Source organism: Hipposideros armiger, unplaced genomic scaffold (assembly GCF_001890085.2).
Source record: "Hipposideros armiger isolate ML-2016 unplaced genomic scaffold, ASM189008v1 scaffold_122, whole genome shotgun sequence".
Taxonomy (NCBI): domain Eukaryota; kingdom Metazoa; phylum Chordata; class Mammalia; order Chiroptera; family Hipposideridae; genus Hipposideros; species Hipposideros armiger.
Window position 1 is genome coordinate 905209 of NW_017731472.1, and position 24028 is coordinate 929236.

Here is a 24028-nt window from a genome sequence, read left to right on the forward strand (position 1 = left end):
TGAACCGGGGCCCTCTGGCGTCAGAAGCCAGTTCTTAACCAATGCGCCACTCGGCTGGCCCCCTTTGCCTATTTTTAAATTGAGTTGTCATTCTGTTCTTGAGTTGTGAGTATTCTTCAATATATATATTCTAGATATTAGATCTTATCAGATATGATTTGCAAATAGTCTTTCCTATTCTGTTAGTTGTCTTTCACTTTCTAGGGAATATCCTTTGCACAGAATTAAGTTTTCATGAAGTCCAATTTCCTTTTTCTATTGCTACTTATGCATTTAATATCATGTCTGAAAATCCAAGCCAGATCCAAGATCATGAAGCCTTCTGTTGTTTTTTTTTTTTTCCTTATGGTTTTATAGTTTTAGTTTTATAGTTAAGGGCTTTGGTCCATTTTTGTGTTTATTTCCGTATATGGAGTGAATAGGGTTCCGTTATCACAGCACCACTTGTTGGAAAGGTTCTTTCCCTCATAAGATTCTTAGAAACCATTTGGCTGTATATACATGACTTTATTTCTGGACTCGCAGTTCTGTTTCATTGGCTTATATATATCCTTATGCCAGCACAACACTGTTTTGATCAGGATTTTTTTGTTTTGTTTTTTTTTTAAATTGTAGGAGGGGAACAGACAAGTTGCTGTCCTTTTGTTCTTCAGTCTAGTTGTGGAGGATGCCTCTTCACTGGCCCATGTTGGTATTATCATTGCACTCTTCCTGGGTGAGGCAGATGGGTCGCCAGTCTCTGGACGGCTGCTCACGGCGGCTCTTGGCAGCTCACACCGGCTGCCGGCCACTCAGGCTAGCTGCCGGCCACTAATGGTAGCTTATGGCACCCCACTGCAGCAGGGGCTGCAGCCTACGCCGTCGCTGGCAACTCACGGCAGCCCAGCTCCAGGTCGAGTTGTTGTTCACTATCTTAGCTGTAAAGGGCGCAGTGTCACTGTCCCTCATGTGGGATCCGAACCAGGGCCCTGCTGCTCAGAGCTGGCGTCCTAAGCCAGCTCTTAACCAACGCGCCACTCGGCCAGCCCGAAAGCAAGTATTTTTATCTTGTTTCTAGTCTTAGGGCAAAACTTGGTGTTTCACCACTGAGTATTATGTTATCTGTGGTTTTTTCATAGATGCTGTTTATCAGGTTAAGTCCCCTTTTGTTCTACTTCGTTGAATTTTTTTTTTTAATATCATAAAAGGGTGTTTGGTAGTTGTCAAATGCCATTTCTGCACCAGTTGAGATGATCATACAATAATATTTTCCTTCATTTTGTTTAGTGTGTGTTATATTGATTGAGGATCCCTTTTATGTCACACTAGTTGCTTCTTTCGCTGCTTGGAAGATTTTCTTGTATTTGGCTTTTGAATTTGATTATAATGTCTTTGAATGTTTTTGTGTTTTTCTTTCTGGGTTTGGTTAGCTTTTTGGATGTGTATGTTTGTGTCTTTATCTAATTTGGTAAGGGTTTAGCCATTATTTCTTTAGATTACTCTTTATGCCTTTTTCTCTTTTCTCTCTCTGGAACATCCATTATGTGTATGTATGTTGGTGTGCTTGATGGTGTCCCACAGGTCTTTTCTGCTCTTGATTTTTTTTTTTTCTTCAGACTGTAAGTGACCTATCTTTAACTTCTCTGATTCTTCCTCTGGCTCAAATCTGCTGTTAAAACTGTCTTGAAATTTTCATTTCTGTTATTGTACTCTTTGGTTCCAGAATTTCTCTTTGGTTCCTTTCTGTAATTCCTATTTCTTTATTGATGTTCTATTTGTTGAAACATTGTTCTCTTGGTTTCCTTTAGCTCTTTGTGTTTAAAACAATTGATGTCTGTGCTTGAACAGGAACAGTTTCTGCTGATATTTTCCCCTGTGATTGGTCAAACTTTTTTTTGCATGTTTTATAATTTTTTTGGAGAAAATTGAACATTTTAAATATTGTAATTTGTAGACTCTGGGAATCAAATATTTTTTCTGCCATCCTAATGGTTGCTTGCTATAGGTTGTAGTTGTGGGTTCACTCTGACTTTTCTGAACTATTTTTGTAAAGTCTATATCCTTTATCTTGGGCTTTCTCTGACCCTTAGCTTGTGGTCACCTAGTGTTTTTTTTTTTTTCTTGTTATTTGAGAATAATAATATTTTAATGAAAAATTTTAAAGAAATTAATGCAAAAAGTTCATGGTGAACAAAATATAAAAGTCTGAATACCGTCAGGATCAGTATATTATCCTGTGTAAAGATTGCAAATCTTTCACACACAAGCCAAGCAAAGAACCAGCTCTTACTGTTGTGTTCACAGCATAGCTAAGACAGGTTGCAGCCTTTAATTAGACTTTACTAGAGGTTCAGTAATTACAGAAAGTAATTTCAATGCAATATAGTAGCAGCTTTATTTCAGTTCATGGAATTGCTGCTCTCAGGTTGTTTGAACAGAGCCATCTTTACTGTGTTCAGCTAGTGTTTTGTTGCAGATGCATGTTTGTTGCCAAAAATGAATAAAAATAAAGTGAAAGAAAAAATAAGAGCTCCCCGAGTCTTTGCCTACTGGGCCTGTGTTGAGGCATTTCTTTAGTGTTCAGCCACACCGCTTATAACTCTTATCTTAGTCTTCACTTTTGCTTTTGCAGAACCTAAAAGATCAGACAAAAGTGAAAGCTTAGGGGTCTTCACAGGGCTTTTTTTTTTTTTTTCCCCCTGAGCATGCACTTACCCTGGACATATGTGTGGTTTTCTACAATTCCTTGGTATAAAGGAGTTGTTTGCAATGAAATAATTTCCCAAAGAAAATCTCTTCTAGACTTTGCTCCCAGGTTTTGGGTGTACTATTGCTTAATGATATGTGAACCTTTGTCCCAGGCAGGAGGTTGTTTTGAGTGAATGCCCTCTGCATAGAAGCTTTTCCTTCCATGTTAGGCAAAACAAAGGCAGATGAAGCTTATTACTCAGGTAGTCCACAGAGAGGTTTATACAGACAAACATAATTCTGTGACAATAAGGTCACTTGGCCCACTCTGGAACCAGAGACTAGGTCCCACACTGGGTTTTAAAGACTTCTGTGCCAGAGAGATGTGGGTCAAGGGCAAATAAAAATGCCACAAAGCTTCCCTACTGTTTTAAAGTTTGTTTTTTTCGACGAAAAAGCATCCAGCCTGAGAGAAAGCTTCCTAAGAGTTTATTTGAGCCAAACTGACGACAATTGCCGGGAAGCAGTCTCAACAGATTGAGAAAATGCTCCAGAAAATGGCCGTTGTGCGAATTATTTTATACATTAGAATCAAAGGAGGACGGTTATGTGAAATCCATTGGTTGTAGATTAAGAGGGTGGCAGAAAGCAGAGCGGGATATCACTGGGATTGGATAAAAAGTAAAATGGAGAGACCCATTTTTTTTTACATTGGTGGGTACAAGATAGTTAATAGCGCTAGAGGAGCATGATAGCAATGAGGGATTTTGTAGTTTCCTGCTCTGGTGTTGTGGGTTGTGCCCCCTGGGGGGTCCGGAAAAAGGGGATGACTCTGACATTCCAGGGGTATGTTAATTTAGATGCAAAAAGACAACAGATAGGCTCACTTAAGGCAAAGATTGACCTTTGTCATCAAGGAAGCTACAGGCCAAGGATGTGACTACCAGCCATGACTAGCTTTTAGTTAGGAATTTGTATGTTCAGAACATCTTTTGTGGTTATTTTCAGTCTTTTGAGCTTGTCAGGTTTCACATGTGGCCCCTTTTCCATCCACAGTTTGCTTGATTACTGTAAACTTTTTACTTATTCAGAGTTCTGACAAGGTTGATACTGATAGATTTTGCTTGATATTTTGGCATATCTATGGAGGGAGGGGTATGTAGGCTTGTGGAATTCCCTATTTCATCATTTTCATTGATGTCCTTCACATGTCTTTTCTAATGCTCAAATTGTCCCTGATATGGTCAATGGGAACCTATTTAAGCTGGTTTCTATGTCCTTTAAGATATTTCTCTAGTGATTATTTGGATACTTCTTGTTTGCTACAATAAAATACTTCAGGTTTATTTTGTTGTCTTCTTCCAGTCCTGGAATCAGCTGTTTTTCAAAAAGCTCTGGTTTCTTGTAGTGGAAAATGGATCTTAGAAGCCAAGACCCAGATATTAATTATGCTTATTGTTATTGAATTGTCACTGTGCTTAGGGCCTCCAGTGCAGAGCTGGGGGGAGGGAAAAAATTTATACGTAAACAAATGTTTACTTTTGTTATATATGACAATTAGTATATTAATAATGTTAGTATGACTGTGAATTAGTCATTAATCATGCCAACTCAATATCACAGCATTCACTCTAGTTTTTAACCTTTCCATTATTAGTTACTGCCTTTGACAGTGTGTAACTTAGCTTCCATCATTCTAAATGTATATATTTGATCATTTCCCCTATATATAACCAGTTTTCTATTGTAGCTGCTGCCACCTCCCCCATGTGGACACCTTTCTCTTCCTGCTTAGTCGCTTGACTCCCTGTTATAGCTGCTTCCTTTTTCCCCCGCATGGATGCCCTCCTCACTCTTTTGTTCCCAGTGCCTCATCCCTGGCTTTCCCTCTGCATGGATGCCCTTGCTCACCCAGCTTTGATGCTGACATCCTGCGCTGGGCTACTACCATCTTGATACCTAGTCTGGATCCTTTGGCTTCTTTGCTCTGCCCAATATAGTTGGCTTTAGGCCTGAATTGGGAAGAGGAAGACCCACTTTTTAAATGAACTCTATAATATATTAAAATAAGCTTATACTAAAGGAGTATTCCACAAGTTTACTATAAAGAGAACTAAGGATGAATTTGAATAGCTTCCTTCTGGTTCTTCTTTGTTAAGGAATGTTAGTAGTTTGACTAAATATTTGAAAAACTTAACCTTATCCAAAGGTTTGAATGTAGTAAAGAGTAGTTGTCTTTTTGTAGCTGTTTTAACAGTTTTCAGGTTGAATCTTGCAAAGGTAAGTAGTAGTAATCTCAATTTTAATGAAGAAAAGAAACTATGTTAACTTTGCCAAGGTCATCCAACCTAATAAATAACCTGCTGAACTGATTTGAATCCCGGAATGTTGGGCTCTGAAGCCGGTACTCTGCGTCTATTTAGAGAATATCTTAGCTTTTGGTTGATTTCAGGTGTTTTTGAAGGGCTTTGTGATTTTTTAAAGCTTAAATTATTGAAATATAAACCATTATAAAGATAGTAAGTTTGATGCTCATTCTGATAACATCAATTTAAGTAAGTTTTTCATTGAAAGCATTTGGCACAAATTTGGTGGGTTCAGAAGTAAAATAGTAGAAGAAATAGGAAAAATTCCATTTATTTACTTTTTGCCAAAGTGCATTATTTTTCAATCCAGAGAACTAGATTTTGGACTTTTAATTAATCACAGATCTGTATTTTTAAAAAATATATAGTCAGTCATGTACAATTAAAAAATAGACTAAATTTAGATTAGGGTTTTTTAAGAACCAGCTTTCCCCTGGGGAATTTTCATTGTCGATAGTTGAGATTTCTGGCATGGATTCATGAACAAGTTGTAAATTGGGTGACTGATGAGAAATTAGGGTATTCATAATGGAAGAATTTAAAAATCTTGACTCACTATTTCCACATGGGGCTTTTAGACCTTGTAACAGAATCTGGTGGAAGATTCCTAATAGGCTTGAATCCCTGGAGTGTTAATAGGACTGCTGATTTGCACCCCCCTCCATTTTTGGTTGTAATCTCCTGTATGTGTTTACCAGTTGGTATATGTGTAAAGGAAATACATAAACATTTTTAATTAGTGTCTTTCTAACATGGCTATTAGTATTAGTTTGTGAAGGCTGCCACAACAAAACATCACAAATTGGGTGGCTTAAACAAATTTACTTTCTCATAGTTCTGGAGGCTGGAAAGAAGTCCCAAGAATAAGATGTAAGCAGGGTTGGTTTCCTCAGTGACCTCCCTCCTTGACTTGCAGATGGCCACCCTCTTGTTGCCTCTTGATACTGTCTGTGGTGTAACTCACAAATTTCCTGCTTTTATAAGGACATAGGGTTGGAATGGGACCCATCCTAACAGCCTCCTTTAAGTTAATCATCTTTTCAAAGACCTTGTCTTCAAATAGGGTTACATTCTGATGTATGGGGTTACAACTTCAACATATGAATTTGGAGGGGAGGGGATCACAGTTCAGTCCATAACTTTATTTAGGGAAAGGAAGATGGAATGAAATAAGATGGCACAAAGTACAATTAAAAGAAAATAAATAGGGTGAAGCCTTTGAAACTTAGATTTACCTTTACACATGTTGAGTAAAAAAAAATTTTTTTCTTCCACCCTCCTAGGTTCTCTGTCTGGGGCCCTATAAATTAGACTGACAAAAGACAGTTTAATGAGAAAACAGAGAAGTTTATTATTAACATGTGCTCACATGTGGGAGTATCCAGAGATAAGTAACTCACAAAGATGGTTAGAATTTGTGATCTCTTTACTACATAGGGGAGAGGGAGGCGGGGAAAAGGGAATTTAATGGAAAGCAAGTGACTTTTTGAAAAGATAGATAAAGGGACCCTTAGGAGAATTGATGGGAAAGATGATAGTTTGTGGCAATGTCTGGGTGTTTTGCTGATTTTTTTGTGTCTTCCAGAAGAGAAGATTAGAGTTGCTCCAGGGTAGGGGATTGATAAATTCTTAGGGGAGGCTCTGCTTTTAGGTAGATAAGAGATTTCAGGAACTCATGCCTTCAGCTCAAAACTATTCTTTTGTCAGAGTGGCATATTTTGGGGTGTCATATCCTGATTCTTTCACGCATTTGTTGGGGTAAATGCCATATTAACTAGTATTTGCTCTTTACCTTTTCTCAGAACATGAACACTTCTGCCATTAGCTATTCATACTTTATTCTTTAAGGACTGGACTTAAAATTCATAAAGACATCAAGGAAATGAATAATGTTAGTGGTTTGCGTCACAGGGAGAATTTTTAGTATATAACTTCTTAACCATTTTGGATGAGACCCTGTTTAAAATGATAGGCTTTAAATTATTGGTTAATTTAAGACCTCTGGAGTTGTTGTCGGAGAGTGGGCCCTTCTCGGCGCAAAGTCCAGGTCTTTGGCAACTCTGAGCAAAGAATTGAACGAGATGCCAGAGTAAAGTACTGAAAAAGTAGTTTATTTGAAGAGAGTACATTTCAAAGAAGTAGAAGTAGGCCCGAGCAGTAGAGAAATGGCTCAAGGGCCCACCCATTATTAGAAGAGAAATTACATTGCAAAGAGTTTGGAGTGGGCCTTGCACAAAGGCGAGGCTCAGAAAGCTCAAAAAAGGGAGGAAGGGGTTCAAAAAGGGAAGAAACAGTCAAAAAGAGTAGAGCGGACTTCCCAGGACTTGGAGTTTTTATCCCCTTTCTCTAGAATGGGCTGTTCCCCTGAGTGTGGGACCACTTGATTGGCACCTGTGCTTGACAAGCGGTACTGCGCAGGTGGGAGTGATTGGTTTGATCGAGTTGGGTTTTGTGCCCGCATGTTTTCCCACAGGAGTAGGTAATTAACAATACAGAGGGGAGTTTTGGGTGTAGAGGGGATGTCTCCTTGGTGGTCACACACTGTGGGACATGCAGGATGAAGAGACCCAGTGCCTGCCTCTAACTGCCTGCCTTGTTTTCCCCTTGAGAGAGGTAATCCCCATAAAATCTCTATGGGAAATTGAGGGACTGGAGGTCTCTTCTTCTGTATCTGATTCCTGCTGGGCAGGGGCGTGGAGTTGTCCCTGCCTATTGGGAGATTCACGGAACTCTTTGCCCTAGCTGATCTCAGATGAGAGGAAGGGGTCTCAAGCACCGCCTGGAAGACCATGTTGGCTTCTTTGGTTGTGACTGGCAATCTTGTTGGGGTATCCTCTGTATCCCCAAGATCCCTGAATGAGGAAAAATAGGTTTTAATTAATAAATCTGTTAGCTCCCATGAAGTCTGTGGCCATTCAGCCTGTCATTCAGGAGGTGTCAGTTGTCTGGGCCCAGAATTCGTTGGCATTTAGTTTACTGGCCTGGGGAATATTAGGAAGTCACAGACTTTCAAGTAGTTATCTGAAGTGCAGGGGTAGGAGACTTCCATTGTTTAGGATTTAGAAACTGATTTACAAAGAATCAAGAAGCAGGGAGATAGGAGAATTCTAGGATTCAGGCTAGGAGCAGTCTTTAGCCTAGGATTCACAGACTGATGAGAAGAGTAATCAAAGCCAGGGGCTAAGAAACTAGGGAGGAAGGAGACTTAACATTTCTATACTTAATATTTCTATAGGAAAGAACCCTTAAAAGTTTCTCAGTTGTGGGGGTGCTGCTCAGTAGACCTGTAACAGAGTCTCTTGTGAATTTTCATTTGGTACATGCTATAAAAGTAATCTTTCATTCCCATTAAGTTATTGGAACTATAAATTTAAGAGTTTCAACAAAAAGTTATTGCAAAAGTAACATCTGTCACATCACAAAGCAGTTTGACATTTAGCTTCATGTCTCAAAATAGATAATCCTTCATAGATCCTAAAACACTTTAGATTTTATTTTTATTTCAGAAGACTTCAAAAATAGAAGATGGTAGTAGAATTAGTTCAGAATGCCCGAATTTTTACATAGTTCATTTTGATTAGGTACAATCTTAAAATCTTGCATTTGTTTTATAAGTGTTTTCTTGGAATTTGTGTTAGGTGTTTTGAATTGTGGCAGTGTTTTTGTATCCCAAGCTCATATGAGCATTTAACATTTAAACATTTTTATTACCATAGTGAGTTAACTCATATTTGTATCTGTTTCATGTATCTTGCCACTGTTAACCTTTCTATTAATAGACCAGCACAGTTTGAGGTAGTGGAAGTAGAGTATTTCTGGAATGTCTTGAGAATCTATTTTTAAAGTATTTTAGGAAATTGATAGGGCTTTAAAATATTGTGGGCATAGCACTTAGCTTTGAAAGAAGACTTAAAAAAGGAAGATTAACAGTGGTATTGATCATTTTAAATTTTTTAAAAAAAATTTTCACTGTTGAGATTATTATGCAATTATAAATATAAAACATTTATTAGTAAACTTAGACATTTTGATGTTTAGAAAATTTGATTTCTTCATTGACTAAGCTCTATGTTGAAATGAGTATAGCTGCCCAGTTAGCTTCTGCCTTATTTAAAAAAAACCTGAATTTACTGTGTTTAGAATGGGCTGGCAACATGAAACATTATTGATGCAGTTGAGATAGGCTCCCTAAAAGTTAAATTTAGAGTGCAGAAGAGCAGTAGTTTCTAAAATATTGAAGATATCTATTGTGTGATGATTGTAATTAAAAACAAAACAAAACCCTTTTAATTATGGAAATCTTCAACTTACGTTTAAGTAGAGCAGAGTATTTATACACCTCCTTGTACCAACATTTATAAACGTGGACAACCTTGTTTCAAATTGTAAACCTATTTAGTATTTCCTGGTTTGTTTTAAAGGGAATTCCATATGTATCAATTTAATTGTAAAAACGTCACATATCTTTTATATAACGTTACCACACTAACCATTATCACATCTAAAATGATTAATGTTATTAATGTCATTTAATATTCAGTTTATGTTGAAATTTTTGATTATTTCATAATTTTCATTTTTAAAGGGTTGGTTGGTTTGAATAAGGATCTATATAAGGTCCATACATTGTATTTGATTGATCTACCTGTTCAGAGCCACTTATTTGTTGAAGAAGCCAGATCATTTGACCTGTAGAATATTCTGTGATCTGGATTTGGTGGATTACTTCCCTCATGTTTAAATTGTTTCTCTAGGTTGAATTTCCTGCAAATTGGCAGTTAGATCAGATTTCAGATTCCATATTGGGGTGGGGGTAAGAATATATCATAGATGGTGTTCTGTGCTTCTATTGTGTGACATTAGGAGATAGATGATGTCTGTCTTCTATTTGTGATAAGACCATTGTAATTTTTAAAAACAAGCTTTATTGATTTATACTTTATTTACAATAAAATTAGCCACCTTTAAGTGTACCAGTTTGATGAGTTCTGATAAATGTGATTTGTATAACCATTAACCACAATGTAGATAATACCCCATTACTTTGAAAATGTCCTCCTTCCCTTTGCAGTCATTCCCCTCCCCCACAGGCCCTCCATCCACTCCAACTGATACAGTGTCTGTCACTATTTTTGCTTTTTCTAGAATTTTATTATAAAGGGAATCTTAAAGTAGTAAGATCATTGTCACGTAAAAGGAGATAATAGAATAAGAAGGTAATTCTGGTCAGGAGCTACAGGTCTAATTCCTTCCATTTTTATATGACAGGGACTTGCCATGAGGTGTTGAAGCCTTGTTTCATTGAGTCGGAGAGACTGGACCTAAATGGCGCAGCATGATTTTGCTCCAGCCTGGCTTAATTTTCCCACACCACCATCATCAACAAAGGTATTCTTTTCTTGCATCTTTCTCTTCCTGTCTTTCTGTCAGCCTCTTTTGTTCACATTCTACACAAATGTAGTTAAAATGTAAAGGCTTAATGTTGTTTGCAGAGAAGTAATTTTTGTATTACCATCTAAGTTTATATTTAATCTATTGGTTTTTATTATTTAAAGTCAGTTTTCCATCAACATATGAAACCATTCACTTCAGAGTTGTCTTTTGTACTAATCAAAGTTCCACATAACTTTCATTTCAAACCCATTAGATACACTGAACATTACTTTTGCATCCTACTTTTTTCTGTATTATTTTTCTGATAACTTGCCTTACTTACTTTCCTATAGATAATTTTTTAAATAATTGGAGGTTTTTGAACTATATAACTGGAAGACTTCTTTTTCATATAATACATAAGACTTCAAATGGTACATTACTAAAATTTCAGGAGTATTGAGTACTTTTGCACCTTTGTTACATATAAGGACTCACTAATTTAATAAATGTTCATTTTACTTAAGTACTAAAACACAATAGTTTATAAGATTTGCTAGGCATTGGAATTGTCATCTACTTATAAGATGTGCTAAGAGGGAGGGACCTTGGAATTGTTTACAGTCAATCTATTGGGCTTAATAGCTGTCTTCCACTTATTTCCATTTTAATTCAAAAGGAATTATGAGAGGGTCTGCTTGCCTATTTAATCAAGTTCTATTAATCAAGGTACAGGCAGTTTTATAAAACAGTTTATTAAAAACAACTCTTATGGGAACACTTATAATTTGGAAAGTTGTTCCTTTATAAGGAATAGTTAGATCATAATATATTTGACCCTTAATATGTTGTTAAAGCTGCATTGGAGTGACAGTTCTACGCAATAGAACTTTAATGTTTGAAGATGGATTTTAATGCTCATGTAAACTGACATTTTATACAGATGGATTCTCTGGGAGGTTAATTGACTTGCCTGTTGTCATGTAATTAGTGTGAGCCCTAGATTAGAATTCAGGATGCACTTCCTCCTATTCTGTACTCTTTCCATAGGACTCATTTTTGGCATCCCGTAAAATGATTAGACATTTCATTTTGTAGACTGTAAAATGGGATTTGAAGTTGTTAGGGGAGACTTCTACTGATTAAGCTACTGAGATTAATGAGATGAAGTAACTTCTTAGTTACAAACTCTATTTGCCCCTTTTCCTGTTAGGTGTAGGTTTCTGAAATTTGATTTAAAAAATTTTTTTACCCCCAGCTGCTCTCATCTATCCTTTCAGTGGGTTCATTTTTTTCCAGGTTTATTATTTCAGAACCTGGATATGTAGGAATTTTCTACTTCTTTATTTCCTTTTTCGTTCATTTTCTTGATAAGATTTGTTTTCATGTTTAAGCAGATCAGTAAATTACCAGCACCTGAAAAGTTAGTTACAAAATATTGAAAAGCTTTGAGAATAATTCTTCATTCAAATGTTAATCTGATTGAGGTTCATGAAGATTGACTGTTAAGCTTGGTGATGTCCTTACTCCTTTCTATAGAACTTGACTCTCCATCTGAATTTAGGCCCTCATGAACGGTGATGATTTTTGAAAATTAGTATTGCCTATTTTATTTTATTTATTTATTTATTTATTTAAAGATTTTTATTGGGGAATTGGGGGATGGGAACAGTGCTTGGGAATTGGGGGAAGGGGAACAGACAAGTTGCTGTCCTTTTGTTCTTCAGTCTAGTTGTGGAGGAGACATTACTTTACTGGCCCAAGTTGGCGCCATCATTGCGCTCTTCCTGGGCGAGGCAGATCATTCGCCGGCTTCTGGACGGCTGCTCACTGCGGCTGCTGGCCGCTCACTGCGGCTGCTGGCCGCTCACGCTGGCTGCTGGCTACACACGGTAGCCCATGGCAACCCACTGCCAAAGGGGCTGCAGCCTACGCTGTTGCCGGCGACTCACGGCAGCCCAGCTCCAGGCTGAGCTGTTCAGCATCTTAGCTGTGGAGGGCAGTGTCACTGGCCCTCATATGTGGGATTCGAACCAGGGCCCTCTGGCATCCCAAGCAAGTTCTTAACCATCGCGCCACTCGGCCGGCCCCAGTATTGCCTATTTTAAATTCTTATGTATTCTAAACGACCTCCAGAAAATGGTATCAATTTGAACTCTTTTTTTTTTTTAAAAGATTTTATTGGGGAATTAGGGAGAGGTTAGCAGCGTTGGGGAATCGGGGAAGGGGAACAGACAGGTAGACAAATTGCTGTCTTGTTCTTCAGTCTAGTTGTGGAGGACGTTGCTTCACTGGCCCATGTTGGTATGATCATTGCGCTCTTCCCGGGTGAGGCAATCGGTCGCCGGTCGTTGGTCGGCCGCTCACAGCGGCTCTCAGTAGCTCACAGCGGCTCCCGGTAGCTCACACTGGCTGCCAGCCACTCACGAAGCTCACAGCAGCCCAGCTCCAGGTTGAGCTGTTGTTCACCGTCTTAGCTGTAGAGGGCGAGCGTCACTGGCCCTCAATGTGGGATCCGAGCAGCAGGCCTGCTGCTCTGAGCTGGTGCTCCCGTGAGCTCTTAACCAGCTGAGCCACTCGACCGCCCCTGAACTCTTTTAACTAGTAAGTAGTATTTGAAACTTACTGTAGCCCTTACCCAAAGTAGTTTTTATAAACACAAACATACAACTTCTAGTAATGACTTTTTAAAAATAAATTTTAATTACATGACTTCTTTTCTTACACTTTTTGTCTTATCCTTTCATCTCAAAATCACTGTTCATGGATTCTCATGTATAATTAACTTCTTGTTTTCTGCCAGAGCCTTTTTAATCTTATCATTGAATAAGTGGAATAGACAGTAAATACTGTTGGCATTCTCTGTTTCAACTTAGTGGAAGTCTCATTTATTTGTTGTTTGAAGGGATGACATGAGGACTTGAATTAAGTGTAAAAATATTTTCAGAAACACAGTTCAGTTTTCTGAGGTGTATTTAGAATTTTAGCCCCACCGTGTGGTGAAATTTTAAATTGCATTGATTATATGTCTGGCATAGGGCTTTTGAAATGCTTATTGGGACCCAGTAAGCTGTAAATTTTAAGTAATGTTTGGTATACACTTAGGTATAACTAAAAAGTCACATACCTGTAGTACGCTAATATTTTCTTTGTGGTCTTTTGTTCTTTTTTATTCTGTTAAAAATGCAAGTTACTAATTTCGTCATCTTTTAATAGGTCCTGACCAACAATTTGAAAAGTAATATTTTTATTATTGAAGGAATACTGAGTAGAAATGGTTGTAGATCGTGAAAAATTTAGATACTTTTTTAGAAATCCCATTGTTATAGATACTTCTTCCCATCATCTTACTGTAGGAAGTACAATAAAACGATTCCCTTAATCAGGCTGAGGTGTCCTTTCATAGCAGTTGTTTGAAGTAGTTGTTTGAAGAAGGAACATCACAGGTGTGGTATTTAAAGAGGTGGTAAGAAATAGAAACAGAAATTAGGGGAATTTTTACTCTTTAAATAAAAAATAATGTTATGAGATTTTATACTCAATTCATTTTCATATTTTTATTCAGTATTCTGTAGTTAATTCTATGGCTGGAGTGTAGCAGTAGTGCTTTTGATTTTTTTTTTTTTTTAAGATTTTTATTGGGGAATTGGAGGGATGGGAACAGTACTGGGGAATTGGGGGAAGGGGAACAGACAAGTTGCTGTCCCTTTGCTCTTTAGTCTAGATGTGGAGGACGTTGCATCACTGGCCCAAGTTGGCACCATCATTGCGCTCTTTCCGGGCGAGGCAGATCAGTCGCCAGCTTCTGGACGGCCGCTCACAGCGGCTGCTGGCCGCTCATGCTGGCTGCTGGCTACACACGGTAGCCCATGGCAACCCACTGCCACGGGCTGCAGCAGCCTATGCTGTTGCCGGTGACTCACGGCAGCCCAGCTCCAGGTTGAGCTGTTGTTAAGCATCTTAGCTGTAGAGGGCGGTGTCACTGGCCCTCATACGTGAGATCCGAACCGGGGCCCTCTGGCATCCCAAGCCAGTTCTTAACCATCGCTCCACTCGGCCGGCCCTGATTTTTTTTTTTTATTGATTTTTTTTTTTTGGGCGACATTTACAAAACAATGAATAATACTGTCCCAAACTTTCCTTCAATAGTATAAGCAGTGTCAGCCTGAATTGAAAATGTGTACTATTTAGGCCAAGAGAGGATCAGAACGTTCAGTCAGGCTGGTAGCTGAATTAATTGAAACTTTCTGTTTATTGTGTAGTTTTTTGTTACTGATTCAGATATTCCAGAGAATCCAGAAAAATATTTAAAATGTGTAAGAGTTGGAAAGGGGTAAAGGTGGTCTCTTTCTTGCTCATTGTAATATCTGTTTTTCTTGAGACATTACTACATACCAGTCATATAAAACACATTATATGAAGGCTAACAAAAATCATAAGAGGTAGATACTCTGGTTTTGTCCCCATTTGTCCCCATTTAGATGAGGGAACTGAGGTTGAGAGAGATGAGTAACTTTTCCCGAAGTGCTAGAGCTAGGAATGGAATCCATATCTACCTGACTTTAAAATGTATCCTTTTAATATCCCTCTTGATTACTAGGTAGTAGACTAATTTTCAGAAGTGAAGTACCAGGATGCTTTTATGCATACAGTAGAATATATTTTTAACCTGGTTTGGATAAACAAATGAAATTGCTTTTTTCTCTTCAAGGATGGCATCTCTAATATCTTTATATAGTCAATACATGGAGATCTAACTTTTAAGTGGCTATATAATCTTTTATTTAAGAGTGGATCATCATGGCTAATTTATTTAATTACCTATTAATGGAGTAAGCTGCAGGAATGTCTTGCATCTTTTGAATGTATTTGTAAAGGTAGATCCCTAGCAGTAGAATCAATGGCAGCAGGCTTGTATATTTTGGTAGTGGTGCCTAGTAGCTCTCCAGAAAAGTTGCACCAATTTATAATCCCATCAACATTTTATGAGGGGCCAGCTGTTTTAGTTTTGGCAATACTGGGTGTTTTCATATTTTTTAATCTTTGTCAAAGTGGATGAATAATGGTACGTTATTGTTTTGATTTGTACTGCTTAATTACGGTTGAGCATATTTTTGAGTTAGGAACATCTTCTAAGGAACTGCTTGTTCATATAATCTATTTCTTAGTGATTTGTAATAGATAGCTCTTTTCACATTGAGGGATTTTTTTGTCTTCATTTTTTTCCCCAGAGGTAGTCTCAATTCATGTTCTTATATTACTACGACATGTGAATGTCAACAAATAGTACTTTGTATGTTTAAAACATTTATATAAATGATTACCATTTGTATGCCTGCATCTTACATTCATTGTCTTTGTGCCTCTATACATTTCATTTGTTCATTTTAGATTTAGATGGTTTATAACTTTGACTATTATAGACAGTACTGCATTGACTATTCTTGTAATATCTCCTTGTACACATGGATAAAAATTTTCTAGGCCAATGCTCTTCAAACTTAAATAGGTAGTAAGATAACCTGGGGATTTCGTTAAAATGCAGATTCTGATTTCAGTAGGTCTCCGATGGAGCCCTTGTCCTAACACCCTTCTAAGTAATGTTGATTTTGCTTGTCTGTAGAACAAACTTTGAATAGCAAGGCTCTAACCTATAGTTAGAAGAAAAGTTGCTGGAACTTGATTAGATATTGCCAAACTCTTCTGTTCGGTGTACTGAGTTATACTCCTGTATGCTGTGTATAACTATTCTCTTCACTTTATACTCTTGCCATCTTAACATTTTTGCCAATCTTTGTTATAAAATGCATTCTCACTGTTTCTTGGACATTGGGTTACATTTCTGTGAATTACCTGCTCACATCCTTTGTTTATTACTTCTTTTGGGTTGCATATCTTTTTATACTGGTTTAGACAATACATATGTATGTGTATATTTGCTATTTTTAAATTTTTTAATAAAGTTACATAGTTTATTTTCCCAGTTTTGCATGTATTTCACTAGATGCATTCAGGTACCTTATAGTACTTGTTGCTGTTTTAAAAAGCTTTATTAAGTGTTTGTTGCAGATATATTGTGTCTTGTTAGTATGATATCTAGCAACCTTGATTAATTTTTTTTTTCAACCTTGATTAATTCTTAATCTGTAATCTCTTTTGGGTTTTTAAAATGGACAATCACCTGTTCACAAATACTATCAGTTTTCTACCTTTTCAGTTCTGTTTCTTATTCACATTTTACTCTACTGGCTCTATGTTAGTCTGTGAAGGGTATGGGATTTTTATCCTACTTGCAAGCTAATAAACTAGTCTGTTACTGTTTTGTGATGTTGGTACAAGACATGAGATTCCTGAGTCAGAGACAAAGAACTTCTTTACACAGAGCACAGCCATAAGCATGGTGTTGGCACTGATTCTTCATGCCCCCTAAAACCTTTGGGAATTGACATGGAGGGGCCCAGGTAGATGCTACCCTTGCATTGAGTGGGGAATTACCACATTTATAATAAGCTAGCTCTTTGTCCTGGAGAAGGATGTTACTTATTCCTAATGTTGCTTGCTGCAAACATAACCCTTAGAAATGGGCTATACAAAGAGCAGTCAAGACCTTGTATTCTTGGCACACAAATAACGTTCAGGGATCCTCAGGCCCATGGTAGATTGCCTGTCCCAACAATCTGCCCATCAGCCTTACGTGTTCTTGGCCAAACTTTAATTTTCACGTGACTGTACCACTCTGTTAGACGTTCTGATTAATCTAACAGAGGCTAAAAGCAAATCCATTTAATTTGTCTTAATAGTATTTAATTAAGGCTGCTATCAACAACCCAAGCAGCAAGGTGAGGCCAGGGTTCAGCCAAATGTGTTGTAAATAAGTTTTAAGGGGGATCAGTAGATGATTTTTTTTCAGCCAGTTAGTATATGGTCTAAGGCCACTCTATTTTCCATTAAGATGCACTCAAAGGAGTTTAAACTGACCTGATTTTTGATGTCATTACTTGCCATCATAGGGGCAGTGGGCCAAAAAGTGTCCATATTCTCAGTAAAAGACATACTGTGGCTTATTTTCTCCCAATGCAAACATACCACCTGAAAGGAACACAGATCATTTCAGTTTGGGATCTGTTGTTAAACTTGATTTGGATTACTATTAATTAATGTTAGTTTGGTTAAGAAACAGACAGTAGCATCACCATTAGTTACACAACCTCAGTTGCCATACATGGCATACCCTAAGAGCATTCAAAGTGTTAGGAGAATCATGAATTTTTATCAGTCAGGATGAAACAGATTTGTCCCGGTCTGAGTGTTTTTATGCATTCATGTTCAGGAACTGCTGCTGAAATCAGGCGCAGCAGAATAGTTAAGGACTGTTGGTGGCCACATGAACTTTTTTGATTCTAAAGCATATGGATGAGGAAGACAGGTGTAGCAGTGGGTCAGAGTATTATTTCTAGCTGCTGTTTGATTCAGGTAGTGGTGCTGGTTCCAGGGAGTAGAGGGAACATGAATTCTTCTTTCTTCCTGTACCCTCTGGGGTCAAAGATGTGTCCATTCCAAGTGGTGGGGATTTTGCCCTCCCTTTACAGCCATGAGATCAACCATAACTCTGATTTCACTTTTTTAAAAAAAGCTCCCTACTTGTACCCAGATTATTTTATCCAGAGGAGTTGGATGTGAGTAGGACAAGGGCATTTATATATATAATTTGCAGAGAACCATTATAGTCCTCATCTTGGTCCACGATGGACACTGTAGGGGAGACTTAATGAGAAGTGTACGCAAGCAAATTGGTCATGGTCTACAGATCTAGGAGCATGTCCAACAAGAGAATCTGGGTGGCCAAACCAGATTATTTGAATTCCTTAGGTTCCTTTCCATCCAGGCTCACCCTGAGGGTAGACCTGGCCTGTGTTTACTCTTAGGAAAAGAACATCATGTCCAGAGATAATCAGGGCATAATCCTTACTTTTAAAAATAAGTTTAAATAGTCTCATATCTCTTTACTTCTTTTACCCGGATTACTACCCAGGCAGTGACTGAGGAGATGATCTCTTTTTAGCTATGCTGCATACATTGACCAAACTGTTTTGCTAAGGTGTGTGAAGAGATGAGGGACAGAGTTATAGATTGTTTTGTGTTGAATTTTGGGAAGACTGTTCGAATGCTTGACAGTACCGGGTGCCTGTGAACAGTAGGGAGTACAGAGTATCTATCCGTTGAGTACTTTGAATATTGGTCCATTGTGGTTTCCTTTTTGACAGAAGAGTGATTGTTATTGGACGGTTAGTGACCTGGAACGCCAAAAACACCATACATGGACTAATTTTAAGGGTCACAATAGTGTAAACGGAGTTAGCCAATCAGACTTCAACAACACTGTAACCTAAAAAGTTCAAAGAGTGATGAGATACCATTGATCATTCTAGGAAGTGGTCAGAGGTTTGATACAGTTCCCTTTGTATATTATGGCCTCCTTCACTGTGAGACAAATGGACCAACTTTTGGCAGGAGTCACAAATTAGCATGCAGTGATGGCTTCCGCATCAGAAAAATAAAGTTTTTTTTGGGGGGGGCTGAGGGGGCTGGTGTATAAACTATTTATTAACAGACAGTGCCTGCAGATTTATTTCTTCTTAGACACACCCACTACAGCCAGGTCTCTGTGGCCGGTGGTCTTGGTGTGCTGGCCTTGAACATGAAGTCCCTAGAAGTGGCGCAGCCCTCTGTGGGCTCGAATTTTCTTCAGTTGCACCAGGTATTCATGGAGCTTGTTGTCCAGACCATTGACCAGGACTTGGCTGTATTTTCCATCCTTCATGTTCTCTGTCTGTTCAAGAACCAGTTTGGGATCTTTTACAGGTGTGGATTTTGCATAATGGTGATCACACGTTCCACCTCATCCTCAGTGCGCTCTCCTGCCCTTGGTGAGGTCAATGTCTGCTTTCCTCAACACCACATGAGCATATCTTCACCCCACACCCTTAATTGCAGTGATGGCAAAGGCTGTTTTCCGCCATCCATCATTATTGGTGTTGAGCACTTGCAAAATGTGCTGGGACTCCTCAGGGATCACTAGAGACATGGCGGCAGCCCTAGTGCTGGCGTGTAGGCCCTCCTGTGGAAGAGTGAAAGATAAAGTCCTTTAATCTGTGAGTCTGTAGTTTTTCAGGTGATAGGTAAGTTGACTAGGCTATTAGTGACAGTCCAAGAGTCAGAAATACACATAATGTCTAGTTAAGAATATCTAAGGCAAGGGTCACAGCTTTTCTTTTACCCCATTGTGCTGACCGGCACATACCCATTTGGTCTTTCAGAGTTGTTGGGTCCTGATGACTGTTGCCACCCAGTGGACACCATCATCTTTTAACTTAGTTGAATTATCAGCGGATAAGGCCCCAGATATTTAGGGGAACTTCTGTGATTTGAGAGCCTTATTAAGACAGCATTTGCTACACGTGGATGAGAGGGGAATAAGGTTTACGCCAAGGTGTAGTTACCACTTATGTCCCTAGGTCCAGGCCTGCTGCACCCATGAACACACTATTTCCATTTGATTGAGAGCCCTGGTGGGCCCTTTTCTTGTTTAGTCCTTAGTTTGAGTTCACTGTTGATAAGAGCTCAGCAGTATGGCAAGAGACACATTCCCTTGTCAAAAAGAGTGCTTTTGGTGCATTTGTCAGGCAGATGGTACTGATGTACTAGGAAGTAGCCTCTCTGAATACTCCTGTAGCCAGTAAGTCTCCAGCTACATCCCTGATAGCTTTTATTCTTGGAGCCTGTACTGTTTTTGGTAGACCACCTGGAAGGGGATGGGACGGGACTCACCTGTCTACCTGTGGCATTTCCTGAATGGGAGAATCTTGAGCATTTCCAGCATAAGCATTTAACATTAGTACCAAATGTAAAACACAACAGTACACTGAATTGGCTTAAAGACCCCACCTGTAAGATCAATTTATTTCCCGTTCCAACTACTGAATTTTCTTCAAGCTCTGTCAGTCAAATGGAGGCACTGAAGTACCTTTTTCTGTTATGAGGATTCAAACTAAGGAGTTTAGTAAATGCATATCAAGGCTACAATCTAAACTTTCAGGAGATTAAATTATTTTTAGCTGGAATGTGGGAAAGTGCTGGGTGGAGAGGAAGACTACCCCTTTGGGGATTGCATGGGTGGTTTGGAGGCTTTTTGTTTTACTTTTGGCTCCTCAACCCAGGGTTGGTGTGGTCCCTTATCCTGGCTCCAGCAAAACACCTGGACTGGAGCCTTTCCTGCACACCCTCCCCCCCCCCCCCACACACACACTACACTGCCATGGCTTTGCCTCACACTCCTCAGTACACGTTACCCCTATGCTTAACTTAGTGCTGTCTTCCCGCCGTGGAAGTGGGTAGGATAGTGACTTGGATGCCTATGTCCAACAGGGGTATAAAAGTTTGTCTCCCCTTTTCCTTAAGTTCCGCATACTTGACTTTTTTGTTAAAGCAGCTGAGGTCAGTGTAGTGGGGAAGGTAGGGATCAGGAAGTACACAGGGCACAGAACAAACACTTCCACTCCTGAAAGTGAGGCTCTGCATTTACTTTGTTTGCAGTTGGTGGCAGCAGTTCACCCTTAAATATAAGTTCTAATGTTTTCAGTTTTTCAAAAACTCTATACCCTCATTGCTGACACTATTTCAACTTTGGAGGCTCCTTGACTCAGGAGCCACTGTCATACTGCCTTTCCGCTGGGACCCTATTGTCATGGTGAAACATCTTTTTCTTCTCCTACTCAGAGGAGAGTTAACAAGGAAAGCACCATTTGGGCACCTTGTTTCAATCCCTACCCTTTTCCAGTCGCTACTAAACAGTGAGAGACCCTTACTTCCACCTGTCACTTGGACGAGAACAATTGCTACCAGATCCTGGAGTCTTCTCAGGTGCCCTAATCTGGCTCAGGAGATAAGGGTCTTCTCCCCCCCTCCCCGAAAATTTTAGCTCTGTCAGCATCTTATCCTCATCACCAAAACTGTTAGGGGCTGTGCAAGGTTTGGGTTTTTACCCTATTTGCAAGCTTAACTAGCTAGCCTGTTACTGTTTACCTGAATGCTGGCAGAAGACGAGACAATCAAGGATGTTATCTTTCACAGCATAGCAAACAGCATGAGGCCAGGATTAGTAGGGGAATAGGGGAAAGTCCAGTAAGTTCCACAGTGGCAATGTGGTAGGGGCCCACTTGGATGCTGTGGTAAGTGTAGTGTGTTCGAATTGCAACTGAGAAGCTCTGCTCTTTGTCCAGAGAATTGTCACGTAAGTACAACCCAGAGAAATGGTCAGGGCATTAAAAAAAAGTTCAGAAGTTTTTATTGTGATTTTATCAGATTAATTGATTAATATTTGGGAAAAATAGCAACTTTTATGAATAGTTTTTTTTAATATACTTCTAATTTTTAAAAATAGTTTTTACACATTCTTTTGATAAATTTTTTAAACATTTGTTTTGGGAAAGAGGAGTTTGGATGTAAATCTAGAGAACTTAAACTAGAACTGTAGCTTCATTTGCCATAATTTTTTGATACTGAAGAAAACCTTGATAGTTAGTGTATGATAAAGAATGTTACACTTCGTTACAGAGAAACACACTATATTTTGCCTTGTTCCCCTTATGCCATTTTACCTTTAAAGTTTTGAGGTTAGTAGATATAGTTATTGAGCTCTTTACGAATGGTGTTTGTATTTCCATTAAGTAGAAGAAAATAGACCAACAGTGGAATCCATCATAAATAAGTTACCAGTTACCAAACACATTGAAAATACAAAATGTTTTTAACCCTTTAAAATTCTTGAAAGTAAATTAAGCCAGAATATTAAATTAGTTTTTAAAATTTATATTTAGGTTGTATTTGTATGTTTACCTATATGTTTATAATTTGTTTCAGTCGTCATTGAGTTTCGAGAAGCATCCTGAAAATTTTTCATGGACAGAAAATCGTTTTGATGTGAATCGTCGACGACACAACTCTTCAGATGGCTTTGATTCTGGTATTGGACGTTCTAATGGAGGTAAAATTTACTAAGAAACGATGAATTTAGGGATAATTCTTTTCATGCTCTTTTAAGAATGTTTTGATTGTGATATAGTCTTTAAGCATAACCATCTTCTTTGAATTCTGCCATTATCAAAAAAGGTAACTTTGGAAGGAAAGAAAAAAATGGATGGCGTACACATGGAAGAAATGGTACTGAAAACATAAATCATCGAGGGGGATACCATGGTGGAAGTTCCCGTTCTCGTAGCAGTATTTTCCATTCTGGAAAAAGCCAAGGACTACATGAAAACAACATACCTGACAATGAAACAGGGAGGAAAGAAGACAAGAGAGAACGCAAACAGTTTGAGGCTGAGGATTTTGTAAGTTTCTTGTAATTTTAATTCAGATGAGTTTTCTGCAAGTGCAGTTTTAGAATGGAGACTCTCTCATGAGGTTTTATCAGGACAGCTGATTTTCTACAGAGATCACACTTTACAGGCCCACTTAATTTTAATTCTTAGATTTTTAAGACTTTTGTTTATAATTCTCCCTCCCCCAATTTCCTCCATTGTTCCCTCCCTTCTGCTTATTCCTGTGTCTCACTCACCATGTGGTCTTTTAAAACTTTTGATAATGTCAGTTTATTCATCATAGAAATTTAAACACTTTCCCTTAGAAATAATGGCTGAGTTTAGTGGCTTATTTGCAAGTGCATCATAACATTATCTCTAAAAAGCTATCAAATTAATTTTTGAAAGAATATTTTACCAGTACATTTTACTCAGATAATCTCTTTTAAATAACACTTGATTATTCATATATTACGCTTAATCTTATCCCAGTCTAACCCTCCTTTCTTTCAGCTACTTTCTCTATTCAGAAATTTTTTTTTGGTCAAGGAAGGCAAACTAATTGGTAGCCTACTTCAGATACAATTAGGAATGTTAACTCTACTACTAAAACGAGTAAGAACTACTTGGAAACAGAATTTTCTTAATTTTTTTCCTATTTGTAAATCTCATCATGTGGCTTATCTACACACTGTGTTTCTCAAGTTATATAAAAATTGCTCTAGTGTACAATCTTAATCTAGTTCTTGTGATTCATTTTTGGCATTTTATTTTTGTGTGCGTTACTCATTCAGTATACATTTAAGTGACTCTATGAGTCTAGTTGTTCTTGGCCCTCAGAATACATAGGTGAATAAGGTAGGCAAGGTCCCTACTCTTGCTGAGTTTCTGTTCTGTTGGGGACTTCCAGAACATAAAGAGAAAAAATAATTAGTATTTTACAGAGAATTGACACAGGAAGTTACTGAGTGGCTACTTTCGCTTTGGAAGTCACAAGAGGTTTCTCTAGGGAAGTGTCATTTAATCTGGGACTTACTTGATAAGGAGGGAGCTTTGTTAAGACTGGGGAAAAGGGAAAGCTAGTGTGAAGACCCTAAGGTGGGAGCAAGCTTGTTGTGTTTAAGGGATAAAAGTTAGGCCAGTAAGGGTAAAGAATAGTATTAGACCAGGTTATAGGGGTAGGAAAGGGTTTTAATTGGTAGGACTTTTGCCTCTAAATAATTTTAGGTTAATTATAAATGCAGGAGGAAGCCTCTCTGG

At 38.3% G+C, this 24028-nt stretch overlaps 1 protein-coding gene and 1 pseudogene across 3 annotated transcripts in view; one reads left to right on the top strand and one right to left on the bottom strand.

Annotated features, from left to right (window-relative positions):
* GPBP1 (GC-rich promoter binding protein 1) overlaps positions 1–24028 on the top strand; it is a 79519-nt gene that overhangs the window by 30779 nt on the left and 24712 nt on the right. For all 3 annotated transcript variants that reach the window (XM_019648227.1, XM_019648226.1, XM_019648229.1), the window contains exons 3-5: positions 10302–10421; positions 22326–22449; positions 22575–22798. In XM_019648227.1, the coding sequence (XP_019503772.1) occupies positions 10359–10421; positions 22326–22449; positions 22575–22798 (411 nt within the window). In that variant the 5' untranslated portion in view covers positions 10302–10358. The remainder of the gene's footprint in view (positions 1–10301; positions 10422–22325; positions 22450–22574; positions 22799–24028) is intronic.
* LOC109385711 (40S ribosomal protein S18 pseudogene) lies at positions 18758–19762 on the bottom strand (annotated as a pseudogene).